The following is a 14,859-nucleotide window of genomic DNA, read 5'->3' as shown; positions in this document are numbered from 1 at the left end:
AGAGGTTTTTGTCTTAGGGCATGTTCCTTATTAAAAAAAAAAAAAAATTATTCTGGGGCTGGCAGGTGATGTGGTGGTTAAGGCACTGAATTCCCACTTGGCTGACTGCAGTTCAAGTTCCAGACATGGTGGCTTGCTTTCTCAACTTGCTTTCCCTCCCTCTCTCTCTTTCTTTCTCTTTGTGGTCAAATTTAAAAAATAATAACAAAATTAAATAAATGATTATTTTTTAAAAAGGTGTTCTCAATGTCCACCTCTTTTTTTTTTTTAAGAGGATTTATAATTAAAGCAATATTTTTGTTTGTTTTTGAGAGATTTTTGCTATAGGGCCCATGCACTCGCCAGAAAGACAGAGACAGAGAGACAGAAAGCAAGAAATCACCCCCCAGGGGGGGATGGCCACACTGCAATCCCTTCTCCATTCTCCTCTCAGGATCTTGGGCACACATGCAAATGTGCCTGGCGTGAATTTTAAGCCGCCAGGTCCGGGACTCAAACTGTGGTCTATCTACTACATGGGAGATGATAGTTCAGCGACATGGCCATTATGCCAACTGCTGGTTCCTAAAGCAATATTTTAATACCCTCTGAGTGCAGTTTAATTTTTGACTTGATAATCTTATTTGTAAGGTTAAAACATGAAACTACATACACACACAGGATGGTATGGGATGAGGTCTCTTAGCCCTGCATCTCTCTATGTAAGTCCTACCCACCCCTCAGTTTCGTTCCTTTTTTTTTTTTTTTGGAGAGGTTTTTGCTATAGGGCGCATGCGCTCGCCAGACAGACAGGGAGAGACAGAGAGACAGAAAGCGAGAAATCACCCCCCAGGGGGGATGGCCACGCCGCAGTCACTTCTCCTCCATTCTCCTCTTGGGATCTTGGGCACGCACCCGGTGTGAGTTTTAAGCCACCAGGTCCGGGACGCAAACCGCAGTCGACTACGTGGGAGTCCAGCGACATAGCCATTACGCTAACTGCTGGTCCCCACCCCTCAGTTTCTTGCATGAGCTTCCAGTGTTTCCTTATTTCAAGGTTTTTCTTGTTGGTACTGTTGACATTTTGGATGGATCATTCTTTTTTTATAGGATGTTTGGCAGCATCCTGTCCTCTGCTCACTAGATGCTGATAACACCCTTTGCTCCCCAGTTATGAGAATCAGAAGTGTCTCTAGACATTGCCACCTGTCTGCTAGGAGGGTAAAATAACCCCCGTTTGAGAGCCGCTGCTTTGTCCGTAGCAAGCAAACAGCATTGTCAGTTTTCTCTGATCTCCCTTCTTAAATACACTTCACGCTGTTTTGATCCGTTTTTTTTTTTTTTCTTCCAGTTTTTGCCATAGAGCATGTGTGCTCGCCAGAGACAGAGACAGAAGGAAAGAAATCACTCCCGGGGGGATGACCATGTCGCAGTCCCTTCTTCAATCTCCTCTTGGGATTTTGGGCATGCATGCACATGCTGGTGGGTTTTCCAGTCCCCTGGGTCCTGGACTCAAAGCTCTGTCAGCCATGTGGAATCCAGCACTTTCACCTCCACACCACCTGCTGGCCCTGCAGCTTGCTTTTTTCACTTACTGTACTCAGCAGTCTTTTCATCTCAGTGCATAAAAACCTTCCTACTTTTTCAGTGGCCTTACACTGTTCTCTTGTATAATAATTTATTTAACCAGTGCCTTGTGGATGGTCCTTTAGGTTGTCTCCAGTCTCTTGCTATTATGTTTGTGCTGTGATGTGTAATCTGATATATGAGTCATTTTCCATGTGAGCAAGTGTATCTACAGGGGACCCCTTGGAGAGAATGCAGACTGTTGGTAATTTTGATGGATATTGCCAAATTGCTCTCCATATTAGGTTTCTATGGCTGCTGTAACAAGTGACTACCTTAGTGGTTTGAAAGAACACAAATTATTTTCCTGCTGCTCAGGAGGTCAGAAGTACTAAATGTGGTCACTGGGCTAAGGTCAAGGTGGTAGCAGGGCTGTATTTCTTCCGCAGACTTTGGGAGAGACTTGATCTCTTGTGTTTTCTGGGTTCTAGAAGCTGCCCACGTTCCATGGTCATGGCCCTTCTATCTTCAAAGCCAGTAGCCATCACTTCGCTCTGACCTTTACCTTTGTCATCACAACCTCCTTCACAAGAGTGAATACACAAGAGCGTCTCGTCTTCCCTGTTCTATATGGAAAGCAATGACCTAGGGCCCACCTGGGGCATCCAGGCTCCTCTCCCCATCCCAAGTCAGCTGATTAGCAACCTTCATTCTCTGCAGCTTTCATTTCCCCTTTGCCATATAACAGAACCTATGAGGGGACTTCAAAAAGTTCACCAGAAGGTAAAATTAAAGTATGAATTTATTGTAGTCCAAAAAATTTTGAAATCCATGCATAGTCTTTCTTTCTTTCTTTCTTTCTTTCTTTCTTTCTTTCTCTTTCTTTCTTTCTTTCTTTTTTTTTTTAAAAACTTTTTAAAAGAAGTTTATTTCTTCCATGAAATAGAGGCAAGACAGGCGCCCTTGACTCTGTCTTGCCATGCTCCAGTTTCCCAACCCTCCCACTTGTCAGGATTTGGGCTCACGTGGACCCATTGTGTTTTCATGTTGACTTGGGTTCTGAACCTGCAGTTGGTCACATGGCTTCCAGAATTGCTTCTCGGTGTGCTCCTGACTGCTCCCCTGAGGCTGGGCCATACTTACAGGTCAGGTCCTACAGACGAGGGTGTGGACATCTTTCTACCATACGATTATACCAGTTTATCCTCCCTTCAGAGGTGTACATGAGTGCCTGTTTTTCTATAGCTTTACTAACATTGTGTGTTACCAAACTTGAATTTCTGCTGGACTGATGGGTTGAAAGAAATGATTATACCAGTTTATCCTCCCTTCAGAGGTGTACATGAGTGCCTGTTTTTCTATAGCTTTACTAACATTGTGTGAATTTTTGCTGGACTGATGGGTTAAAAGAAATGTAGCTGTGATTTGCAATTTTTAAGTGATAAAGGAAATAAAGTATCTTTCCATTTGTGTGAGTCTGTTGCTTTTCTAAAAAGCCCTGAAACCACAAAGTTCTTACTTGTAATATTTGGTTTCTCTTAGTTTTGTTTTGTTTTTCCTTTTATAGACATCACCGGTCATCTTTTACTGCATTATTTTCAGATTTATCCTTTCAGCTGCTCTGTGATAGTCTATCCATGGAACAGCCCCCTGGTTTGCTTAACCATTCCTTAGCCTTTGCACAGTTATGTCAGTCAGTCTATAAACAGGTTTTGGGAATGAAGCCCAGTTAAAATGTGTGGGCTGGAGCTAGTTGGTGATATGATGGTTAAGGTGGCTAGATCCCACATGGCCAAGTGCAAGGTGTGAGTCCCGGACCCTCCGGCTTGAAAAGCATGCCAGGTATGTGTGCAGTGTGCCCAAAATCCCGAGAGGAGACTGGAAGAGAAGGGATTGTGGTGTGGTATTTCCCTTGGGACGTGCTTTCCCATTTCTCTGTCTCTCCAGCAAGCATACATGCCCTCCAACAAATTTAAATAAACAGCAATAAATAAACAGAATGTTGGGCTGCCTGTTCACATGGGCATACCCAATGCAATGTTTTATGCACCTACCAGCATGTTAGGATCCTGTGTTTTAAGACACCTAAATTCTTGCATGGAGCAGTTGTGACCATAAAGCCTTTTGGAATATCAACCTTTCTCCCAAGGCTCACATGCCCAGCATACTCAGGAAGTTCTCTGTACTTGAACTGGGCACCTTTCCATGTGGGACAGCACAGTGTCACGTTTTATTGCTGTGCCACCGGCCCCGATTTCTGTTAAACTTGAGCAGCAAATCAGAATTAACCTAACCTCTGACAGTTATTGAGTAATAATTTATCATTTTTAGATAAATCAGGTATTCTTCTTCAACATCTGGTATTGTAAAAGAGCTAGAATTTGTAGTCCGAGGGTCCTGTCTTTGTCACTTTCAAGGTGGAGGTTTTAGACTCCACCACTCACCCTTACCCCACCAAGTGTCTCACATGTGCTGTTAGGGAGCATTCGAGTGGTGTGCTCCCATTTACTCCTGCGGGAATATAGCAGAGTGTGACGGTGTGACGTGCTGTGATGGGATTGGCCTTGACCCTTGTTCCTTAGCTGTACCTGGCCTGGGGTGGGTTTTTTTTTTTTTAAATCACCCCCCAGAGGGGATGGCCACGCCGCAATCCCTTCTCCTCCATTCACCTCTTGGGATCTTGGGCGCACATGCACACACGCTTGGCGTGAGTTTAAGCCACCAGGTCCAGGATGCGAACCGCAGTCGACTACCTGGGAGTTCAGCGACATAGCCATTATGCTAACTGCTGGTCCCAGGCCTGGGGTCCTTTAACTTGTAATATCCTGCCCTTGGTGATACTGACCATCTGTACTCAGGCGCTGTCTCTGCCCGTGTGGAGGTGCATGTGAGCTTTTCGCTGCTTCATCCATATCAAACGCGCCAGTGGGAACAACACGAAGGGGAGACTTCCTGAAGGATCCAGGTTCCCCTGTCTCTCAGAGCAGGATAAATGCGTGGCCTGTGTGCTGACACCTTCGGGGCCTGTGCTTTTCTTCCCAGGGTCTAGCTGTGTCTTAGTGCTCCTCCCACAGTGCCTAGCACCTTCAGCCTAAGCATCCGTTTATCATCCCGGCTCTCTGTGTTCCAAGGCACATCGCTGGATCATGCATGGCCATCAGCCGCCCTGTGCCTGGACTGCACTTTGGGCTCTCGTGGATGTGTTAGTATCAGAAGTGGCTACTTTAATGTTTTTTTCTATTCTTAAAATAATAGACTTTTACTGAACACCTGCTTTGTGGCAAGCACTGTGCTAAATGCTTTAAATAAACTGATAACATCCAATCCACAGGAAACCCTAGGAAGTAGGACTATTGCTATCCCCATTTTACAGATGAGCAGTTGAGACACAGTGGTGTTAAGTAACTTGCCCAGGGCCACACTGCTAGTAAAAGGCAGAGTCACATTCACTTGGAGGCAGGTGGCTGCAGACAGCCTGTGCTCCCAGCCGTGAATCCTGTACTGATAGTGTCCATCTTGGTGGTGGGGGGAGCAGCTCACCATGCTGGCCAGTGACTTCTGCCCACAGCACAGGGCTGCAGGGTGGTTACTTTGGCTCACTCTTTACCCTTTGCCTCAACTCCTTCCTCCTCTTCCCTATCTTTCCCTGCCTGCCCATGTGGCAGAGGAAGACTCTCAGCCCTGTGCTTTGAGTCATGGGAATGTGCGCTCTTCAAACACAGGTGTTAATGGCTGAAATTAATTGGCAATCACAGCACCTGTTCAGAAAGCCCCTAACAGCCCTATCCCCAGTAATTACCTGTTAGGAACTTCGCAGCCACAGAATTACCACAGCTTTCTTTGAATCCTTTCATATTTTCAACTTAATGGAATGATCTCTTGGGCTGCCTGTGGGTTCAGAAAACATTCCAAATTCCACGATTTCTTCTCTAATTCAGCTCTTCTCTTTAAAAATGGTGTGTGTACTATTGATAGAAGAACTGAGATTTGGAGTTCTAAGATCCAGGTGTAAATTTTGACTTTTAACTTTCAAATGAAGAAGGTTTGAATTCATTGCTTTCCTTGCTAATCTTCAGTTTCCCCATCAATGACATGGGAATGAATGAGTTTACCTTGGAGTTTATTAAGATAAGATGAGTTAAAAACATGACAGAACCTTGTAATCTGCTGTTAGGGATTAAGTGAGATTCGATCTCAATGCTTAACTAAACGGCGTAATCTTTAAACCCCTGCAGCAGCTGAGCGTGTTCCAGTTCTCAGCCATTGCTGCTGTCTGTGCCTGGCCCGCCCCGACGTGGTTCTGCCATTGAACCGTGTGATTACTCACTTGTTCTTTTCTGAGCACCCGTATGGGTCAGCCACTTGCTTAGGAGCTGGGGAAGCGGGAATGTGTCGATCCCTGGCTTGTCCTCGGAGAGACCACTGTGAGGTGCAGGACAGACAGTTCTGGAATGGGAGCTCCCGGGTAGCCCTACAGGAAGCTGTGGAGTCCTGGGTGTTGGAAGACAGGCTTCTGACCCAGGGAGCTTCCCATTCCTAGCAGGTGAGAGCCGAGCTGATCCTGAGCTCAGGAGACAGGAGGAGAGAGTGCTCTGGTCTAGGGCAGCCGGTGAAGGTGTGAGGGAGGGCTGTAATGGGAGTGCTGCAGGCCTGCCAGGAGGGGGTGGGGGGGTGCCTGCAAGGTAGGCAGGCCCCCTTGGGACAGTGGAAGCAGAGAATGACTGTCAGATTGAGGTTTGGGGACTATTACTTTGGGGGCTGTTTGGAGGATGGGCAGGAATGAAGGAGACCAAAGGCATCCAGACAGGCTGGGGCTGCAGCTTTCCACGTCTGAGTTTTTTTCAGTTGGTTTGCTTCCACCCTGCTCTGGGAGAAGAGGCCAGAGAGACCCAGCCCCCTACCTCCGGGGAAGCCAGTTGACCAAGCTCTTGCTCTGCCAGCCCAGGTGACCCGTGGCTGTTAAGGTTCATGTTCCAGAAGGTATTTGGGAGTTCAGCCTTGGTTTCGTCTCTGCGAGGAGAAGGGAGGCCCTGGGCCGAGATGAGGTGTACAGTCTGCTTCCGGAAAGGAGGGTCAAAGAACACGAAACTCAGACAGCTCCCACCTCCATATGCAGCCCAGACGGCAGCTTGTGGTCTCCTTCAGCCTGGGACAGAGAGCTTGTCATTTCTTCCTGGTAGGCCCAGGGTGGCTGCCAATTCTCATGCACTCAGCACTGGGCCCATCAGAAATACCCCAGAACAGAACCTTTCTGCCCTCTAGCATTGAATGAAATAAGAGATTTTGCAGGAAAGAGTCACCTGTTTTCCCTTCCCTTTGTTTGAGGTCCGTGGGTTCATGTCTTTCTCTCCAGGTCCCAGAACTGCCATAGCTCCAGCTTCTTGGAGGAAAGTCCAGGCCAAGCCCAGTTCTCAGCCGCCTGCAGTGAACATTCCCGCCAGCAGGTGGCAGCAGGCGTCTGCATGGTGCCGGGGCCATGTGTGCCGTCCGCAGCCCAGCCGTGCCACACCTCTTGGCATAGGGGAGGCGATTGGGGCTGGAGGGGGTGGGTAAGAGATGAATCAGACATGGGCCTGCCCATGGGGAAAGCAGAGCACAGGGAGACTACAAACAGAGGCTCTAAAACAGAATAAAATGAACTCTCTGAGATGTGGGCGGCAGCGTGGTACAGGGAGAAAAGTGGAGGCAGCAAGATTCAGACAGACCTGGGCTCTGACCCTGCCACTGCCACTTACCAGCTGGGACATTGTGTGATGTAAAATGAGCAAGAGTTACAATAGCTGACAGACATGTGGCATTTCCTTGGCCAAGCGCCGGTCCGGGTGCTTTCTGTCTGTTAATTTGTTTCCTTCACAATCCTTGATTTAGAAACAACCATATCCCCTTTTTACAGATCTGGAAATGAAGGCACAAAGTTAAATTCTTTCTCAGGGTCATGCAGTTAGTGGCTGGGAGAGCTGAATTCGAACTCGGGCAGGGCAGTTGCTCGCTTTCGTGATGCTGTGTCTGTGGGACCAGCACAGTGCCTGACGCCAGAGCAAGGCCCCTTATTATAAGCAGCTCTATGACTCGAACCGTTCACGACAGACAAGGGTGACATATGCTTGCGTATCACGGTCCATCATCAGCGTCACTCGTTCTCCCTCTTCCTGGCAGGTTTGGGCATGTGAGCGTGGCACACCTCCTTTTGGAGCACGGAGCTGATGTCAATGCCCAGAACCGGCTGGGGGCCAGTGTGCTCTCAGTGGCCTCTCGGGGTGGCCATCTGGGTGTGGTGAAGCTGCTTCTGGAAGCTGGAGCCTTCGTGGACCATCCCAACCTCTCAGGCGAGCAGCCAGGGACAGCGAGCAGCAGGGACGAGCTGCTGGACATCACAGCCCTGATGGCCGCCATCCAGCACGGGCACGAGGCCGTGGTGCGTCTGCTGATGGAGTGGGGCGCGAACCCCAACCACATGGCCCGGACTGTGGGCTGGAGCCCGCTGATGCTGGCGGCTCTCACTGGGAGGCTCGGCGTGGCCCAGCAGCTGGTAGAGAAGGGAGCCAACCCTGACCACCTCAGTGTGCTGGAGAAGACTGCCTTCGAGGTTGCGCTGGACCGCAGACATAGGGACCTTGCAGACTACCTGGACCCGCTGACCACCGTGAGGCCCAAGACAGGTCAGGCGCGTCACCACCCGCCCCCTTTCCTACTGTGTCTTCACGGAGGACCCTGGGTTGTATTTAAGTGGCTTGGGTAGAGGATTGCCCAATTCTCAGGGCACACGGAGATCAGAGTGCAGTCCTGCAGAGCAGTGGGCCTTGAGACTCAGTAGGGCGTACCTGCTGGTGCAGGTTCCTGGCCCACCCGAGTCTGATCCAGAAGCTCCGGAAAGAACTCGGACCCCTGTGTAGCAGGGACCCTCCTCCTGAGCCAGATGATGCAGAGGCAGGTGCTTCCAGGATGCCCTTAGAATAATGGTTGGCAAATGTTTTCTGTAAAGGGCCAGATGATCAGTAATTGAGGCCTTGTGGGTCCTGCCATCTCTGTCAGAACTACTCATCTCTGCTGGGGGAGAGCAGCCGAGTGTGTTCCGGGTGGTGGCGGTGACGAGAACAGGCAGGGAGCAGACTGGCCCGTGGTCTGTAGTGTGCCACCTCTGCTCTAGAGTAACGTGCCTAGCCTCTTCTGCCAGTGGCCAGTCCCCAAGACTCATTCACCTGACATTAATGAGAACTAGCCCCCTTTTGACTTTTGGATTGTTTTTAAGTACCTGCTAAGTGTGTCCTGTTTCTTTTTGCCATTTCCCGGTGTTTAAAGGAGTATCTAACTGTCCTTACCGCAGTAGGACCATGAGCTGCAGTGTCACACCTAGCCTCCCCGCCCTCTGTAATGGGCCTGACTTCAGGGACAGGGCCGAGACAGTCCAGGGCAGCACTAGGCCACAGCATGTAAGCATCCATGGTTGGAAGGTAAGAGGTGAGAGTCTTCAGACGAATGGGCTAAAAAGACCTAACAGCGTGGAGAAGCTTGGTACTGCCCAAGCAGTGAATGTATACCGTAGTCTCGTCAGACATGGGTGATAAAAATGGCATAAATGCTGACTAGCAATACATAATCCAATCAGAACAACTCTGAGGTAAAATAAATATGTTTAGAGATGCTTATAATGGCAGAGATGGCAGAGATGAAGAGGACACATTCTCAGGAAGGAGGACAGCTAGGGAAACCTGTCTGAAGCCCTGAGTCCTCATCCTTTGTACAGTTTGGGAAACTGAGGCCCAAAGAGGGAGACAGAGTGGCGATACTCAGAAGGCAAGAGATTGTGGGGTAGCCCCTTGACGTACTGCTGCCCACCTGCAGGCTTTGTCGGGGTGACCTGGGCCACACCTTCACCTCATCTGTAAAACAGGCTGAACAATGACAACACGGTGGTCGTGAGGAGGGACGGGTTGCCTTCCACTTCGTGAGGCACTGGGTCCAATCGCCAGTAGAATGCTGGGGCCTCATTAAGGGTCACAATTTGTTTTTAAAGAATTACTTAATTTTATTTGTTCATTCATTTATTTTAATTTGACCAGAAAGAGACACAGAGAGAGAAAGAGAGGGAATGTGAAAAAGCAAGCCACCAGGTCCAGGACTCAAACCATGGCTGGCCATGTCAGTGTCCAGCACCTTAACCACCACGCCACCCGCTGGTCCCCAAGAGTCACAACTCTTAATAGAAATTAGTACTCTGGGGCTCCTGGTACAGAGGCTGTCCCCCCCACCCCCTTTTTCTTTGACAGATAGGGCATGTGCACTCAACAAAGAGACAAAAAAAACCAAAAAACAAAAAAAATCACTCCCCAGGGGGCATGGCCTTGGATAGGGCATGTGCACTCAACAAAGAGACAGAAAAAACAAAAAACAAAAAATATCACTCCCCAGGGGGCATGGCCTTACAGTCCCTTCTACTTTCTCTCTAGGGATTTTGAGCATGCACACACACATGCCTGGGGTGAGTTTTAAGCCACCGGGTCCAGGATTCAAACTGCAGTCAACTACGTGAGAGTCCAGTGATGTAACCACCACACCATCTGCTGGTCCCCGTATGGAGTTTTTCATGTTGGCATGAGGTTTTTCTTTTCTTTGAAGGTGTAGATTGGTTTATTTTCGTGGCTGTGACAGGAAAGGTCCTGCCCTTCTAGCTCTTGCTGTGCCCAGCATACCTCCCAGTGTGGAATCTCCCCATCGCAGGGATCCTCCCGAGAGGGAGTTCACCCATTTTGCTGTGGACAGTGAGACCCAGATCCTTGCCCTCAAGGTCTTTGGCCTTTATCAGGAAGGCCAAACAAGCAGACATATTAAATAAAAGTAAATCTTAAATGCATTAATCAAATTACGTAATAGGGTAGGTAGCGGGGCCACAGGGTTATTTGGGCAAGGTAAAGGATCGGGTGTGCAGGGTCGAAACGGACAGTGGGTGGTCTCTGTGATGAGGTGAGAGTTCAGCAGATGGGCAGGAAACGAAGTGTGCCAGGCATGTGGCTCTCAGGGAGGGGCCCGGAAGGGCCACAGCAAGAGCAAAGGCTGTTACCGACAGTGACAAAGATTCACATCAATAACTCAGTAGCCCTAGGTCTTCCTGTGAGGTGCCAGGAAATCTGCCCCTGCTGGGAACTTGGACCCTCCACTCCGCAGCAGTAAGGGAACCCTTGAAGCTGTCACTGTCCTGCAGTGCTCCAGCTCCCCCACTCCCCTCCATGGTTGTGTGGAGGTTGGAGCAGGGTTTTTTTTCCTCCTTCTGGGTGGTGGGTGGGGGAGTGCAGGGCCCTTGGGGCTGCTGTGATATAAGTGAAAAAGCTGAAGGCCAGAGTGAGGACAGGACCCACCCAGGTCGCTCAGCATCAGGGCACAGCTGCCCAGCCTGCAGGGTCAGACTGGACTGTGGGTGATGAATTTGTACCAGATGGTGGCATAGCCGCCTACATAAGGCCAGCTGAGGCCCTCAGACCCTGCCTGTCAGCAGTCTGGGCATGAGAAGGCCCCTGGCCCACAGCAAAATTTGGCTCTTACATTTTTAAAGCTACCCAACATATTTTTAAAAATTAAGATGCAGAATTATCTCTTGACAGAATTCTTGTTTTCAAGTTAAAGAACGTTTTTTTTTTTTTATATAAAAAAAATTTACTGGGGCCAGCAGATGGCTTAATGGTTACGTCACTGGACTCCCATGTAGTAGACCGTAGTTCGAATCCCAGACCTGGTAGCTTAAACTCAGGCTGGATATGCGTTGTGCCTGCCCAAAATCCTGAGAGGAGCATGGAGGAGGGATTGCAGTCTTACCCCGCCCCCTCGGGGTGATTTCTCACTTTCTATCTTTTTCTGTCTCTCTGGCAAGTGCACGTACCCTATGGCAAAAATCTCTCTTAAAAAATGTACTTATTCATTATAATAATTATTTTTAAGTTTCCTATAAGACACATGTGCTCATCAGAGTGAGACAGAGAGAGTGAAAGCAAGCTACCAGGTCAGGGACTTGAACCACTGTCGGTCATGTGGGAGTGCAGTGCCTTAACCACCACACCATCTGCTGGTTCCCTTTTCACAGGCAGAATTAGTCACTGGGTTTCAGGCTGTGTCTACTTTCCATTAAGAATTCTTGAGTTAATTATTAAGTCCTCAAGAAAGTCAGGCGTATTTTTCTGTGCAGAAGTGCTGAGGTCCCCACGTTAGTGATGAGGAAGCAGCACATCTTGGGAAAGTGCACTCCAGTTCAGATAGCACTCCAGACTCAGTGTTCCTTGCCCTCTCAGCTGCCTGTGAGGCTAATCTGGACCAGAGGGCCAGCCTTACAGGTGTCCTCTTGCAACTGCTCCATCTGCTGGGATTGGTTAAGGAAGTCCTTCCTTCAGCTCACAGCATATCGGCCGACCATCAGGATGCCTGCCCTTCGCCAGGAGCAGGGTACCCACTGGTCTAAGCAGTATCCCGTCCCACTGGGATAAACACGTGGGAGAGGGGCTGGCTTGTGCTGACTGGGAGCAGCCAGGCTTGGCTGTGGGGATAGGTGTGAGTCCTGGCACCAGCAGGGAGCTTTATTTGCACGTCTGGGACAGGGAAGTATATTCATATTGCTTCTTATTTGGGAAGGAAGTCAAAAATTAACATTGGCAGAGCCTGCAGGTGACTTGGTGGTTGGATTGCTGGTCTTCCACATGGCCAATTATGGTTCAAGTCCTGGAACTTGCATCTTGCTTTCTCACTTTCTCTCTGTGTGTGTGTGTGTCTTTGATGAGCATAGCAAGTTAAAAAAAAAAGTCATGTTAGCCAGTGGTGTGATAGTTAAGGTATTTGACACTCCCACATGGCCGACCGCAGTTCAAGTCCCAGACCTGGTGACTTGCTTTCTCATTTTCCCTCTCTCTCTATGTCTCTCTCTGGTCAAATGAACATAAATGAATAAATAAAATTAAATAATAATTCTTTAAAAGCAAACGGTAACTGAATGTTTAAAACATTAACATTGGGTCTCCTGGTGACTGTGTCCGTGACCTTCCTATGGGATCAGCTGCTCAGTGTCTCAGGGTCCCTGCTTTGGAATTGTCTCACATCATACATTTTGTTTTTGCTCGGGAAGAACCGTCATTTCCTCTTAAATTTCCCCCAGAAATCTGGGCTTTTATAGGAGCACACTTTTCACGATGTTTAAGAAAGGACACCCCAAGGTTTAGAATGCCCCAAAACAGGTGCGCTAGTTGTTTGGGATCAGGCTGGTGACGTGCCTCTCACATGGGTTTTGTTGGCCAAATGACCTCCCATCATGTGTTTCTGAAGCGTTTTCAGACACTTCTAGGTAATAACCCTTTGAGAAGGTTGCTGGGTTCACCCGTTAATACCGGCATTCATCCGTTATCCTCGGCTTCATCTGGATTGCTTTCGAGAAGTAGGTCCTTTTCGAGGCTGTGCTGTATTGTGAGGTCCCGTGACTCTTCTGTTCCGTTAAACCTCTCCGTCGTTAACTTTCAAAATCTTTGTTTACGCAGATGAGGAGAAAAGGCGACCTGATATTTTCCATGCATTGAAAATGGGTAAGTGCTTTAGAAAATCTTTTTGGATGTTTAAGACTAAAGGACCCTTTTTTTCCATCCTGATATTTGAAGTCCTTCCCAAGGCCACCGGAGTATTTGAGAAACAGGCATTTTGTTATTTCCTGACTGTCCAATTTCTCCCACGGCAGTTCACCCCTGGAGGCTGGTATTTACCATGGTGCTGTACACACAGATCCCAGACCGCCTTCCCAGGCCCGTCCTCCCTCCAGCCTGCTATTGTGGCTGTCTGTTTTTCCCTACCCCCGAAATGCCTCTCTGTGCACCCACCCTCTCCAAACTCCTTGTAACAAAGGGCTATTTTAGCCTCCAGTTTCCTCTGGATATAGACTCTGCCTCCAAGAAGCCCTCCTTGATCCTCACCCCTAGCAAGACCTGAACTCTCCTGCATGCCCATTGCCTTTCATCTGTTCACTTAAGAAACTAACAGCATTTCTGTCTCTTAACTAGCACTTCTATCCGTTTGTATGCTTGTTCCTGTCCCATGCGGACTGCACTTTGAGAGTAGGACTCAGTCCCTCTGATGCCTAGCAGCCCATGGCCGAAGTGGAGTCTCAGCTGGTGTTCGTTATGTGACCTAACTGAATAAATAAACCCTGGTGCCGGATGTGTAGGTCACCTGGGCTCCCGCTTGTGTTCACAGGAAACTTCCAGTTGGTCAAAGAGATTGCTGACGAAGACCCCAACCACGTGAACCTGGTCAATGGGGACGGGGCGACCCCTCTGATGCTGGCAGCTGTCACGGGGCAGCTGCCTCTGGTGCAGCTGCTGGTGGAGAGGCACGCTGACGTCGACAAGCAGGACAGCGTGCACGGCTGGACGGCCCTCATGCAGGCCACCTACCACGGGTCAGTGCCACTCCTCTGCCTCAGTGAGGACGAGGAGCAGATGCTCTGAGCTGGGGCTGTGAAGACAGTGAGGCATGATGGTGAGAGCCACACAGGCTCCTCTTCCTATTTTATTCTGCATACCCACCCTCTGTGCCCTGGTGTCCTGTCACCCCTCACATTTCCACCAGTGGCCAGCACTTTTTTTGGAGAGGTTTTTGCTATAGGGCGTGTGTGCTTGCCAGAAAGACAGAGAGACAGCGAGAAATCACCCCCCAAGGGGGATGGCCATGCCGCAATCCCTTCTCCATTCTCCTCTTGGGATCCTGGACACGCCCGCACATGTGCCCGGATTGAGTTTAAGCCACCAGGTCTGGGACTCGAACCGCGGTCGACTATGTGGGAGTCCAGCGACATAGCCATTGCGCTAACTGCTGGTCTCATGGAATGTTTAATACAGAAAGATAAGTTTCTGTAGGCCGGTTCCAATTGAATAAAGTGAGGGGTCTATTTGGAACTTTCCCATCGAGATAGAAAGACGTCCTCGAGCTGCCCCTACATGGAATGATCGTCGGCCGTTCGTAGCATCATCTTCTTAGGACGTTTGTTGGAGAGACTCCCCCTTACTCTCTCCTTTTGAAAATGCCTTCAGCATTCGCTGTGTGCTTATGAATCACTTCTCACTTGATCATTCCAGCAGGGTGGGGCCGTCACCCTCCTGGAGGCTTCCTCTCTGGGTTAGGCATCTTACTGCGACCAGGCTCTGACTCCAGATTAGGGGCTCTTTCCGTGACCTGCTTCAGGTGATCATATCACTTTGAGTCATCGGGGAACAGTTTGTTTTACTTGCTGGGTCTCAGACTTCCATACCAACATCTGGTCTGTATGAGGCTTTCCCAGCAGAAGGGCAGGGATCA

At 49.1% G+C, this 14,859-nt stretch overlaps 1 protein-coding gene across 1 annotated transcript in view; it reads left to right on the top strand.

The window, feature by feature from the left end:
• The window catches only part of LOC102478094 (ankyrin repeat and SAM domain-containing protein 6-like), a 48,758-nt gene extending 34,746 nt beyond the window's left edge, over positions 1 to 14,012 (top strand). The window contains exons 3-5 of the mRNA XM_027765503.1: positions 7,702 to 8,204; positions 13,053 to 13,097; positions 13,759 to 14,012. Of these exons, the coding sequence (XP_027621304.1) occupies positions 7,702 to 8,204; positions 13,053 to 13,097; positions 13,759 to 14,012 (802 nt within the window). The remainder of the gene's footprint in view (positions 1 to 7,701; positions 8,205 to 13,052; positions 13,098 to 13,758) is intronic.
• Positions 14,013 to 14,859: the final 847 nt, after the last annotated feature.

This window comes from Tupaia chinensis, unplaced genomic scaffold (assembly GCF_000334495.1).
Source record: "Tupaia chinensis unplaced genomic scaffold, TupChi_1.0 Scaffold138491_1, whole genome shotgun sequence".
NCBI lineage: Eukaryota > Metazoa > Chordata > Mammalia > Scandentia > Tupaiidae > Tupaia > Tupaia belangeri.
Note: the sequence above shows the minus strand (reverse complement) of the source record. Positions and strands in the feature narration are given on the sequence as shown.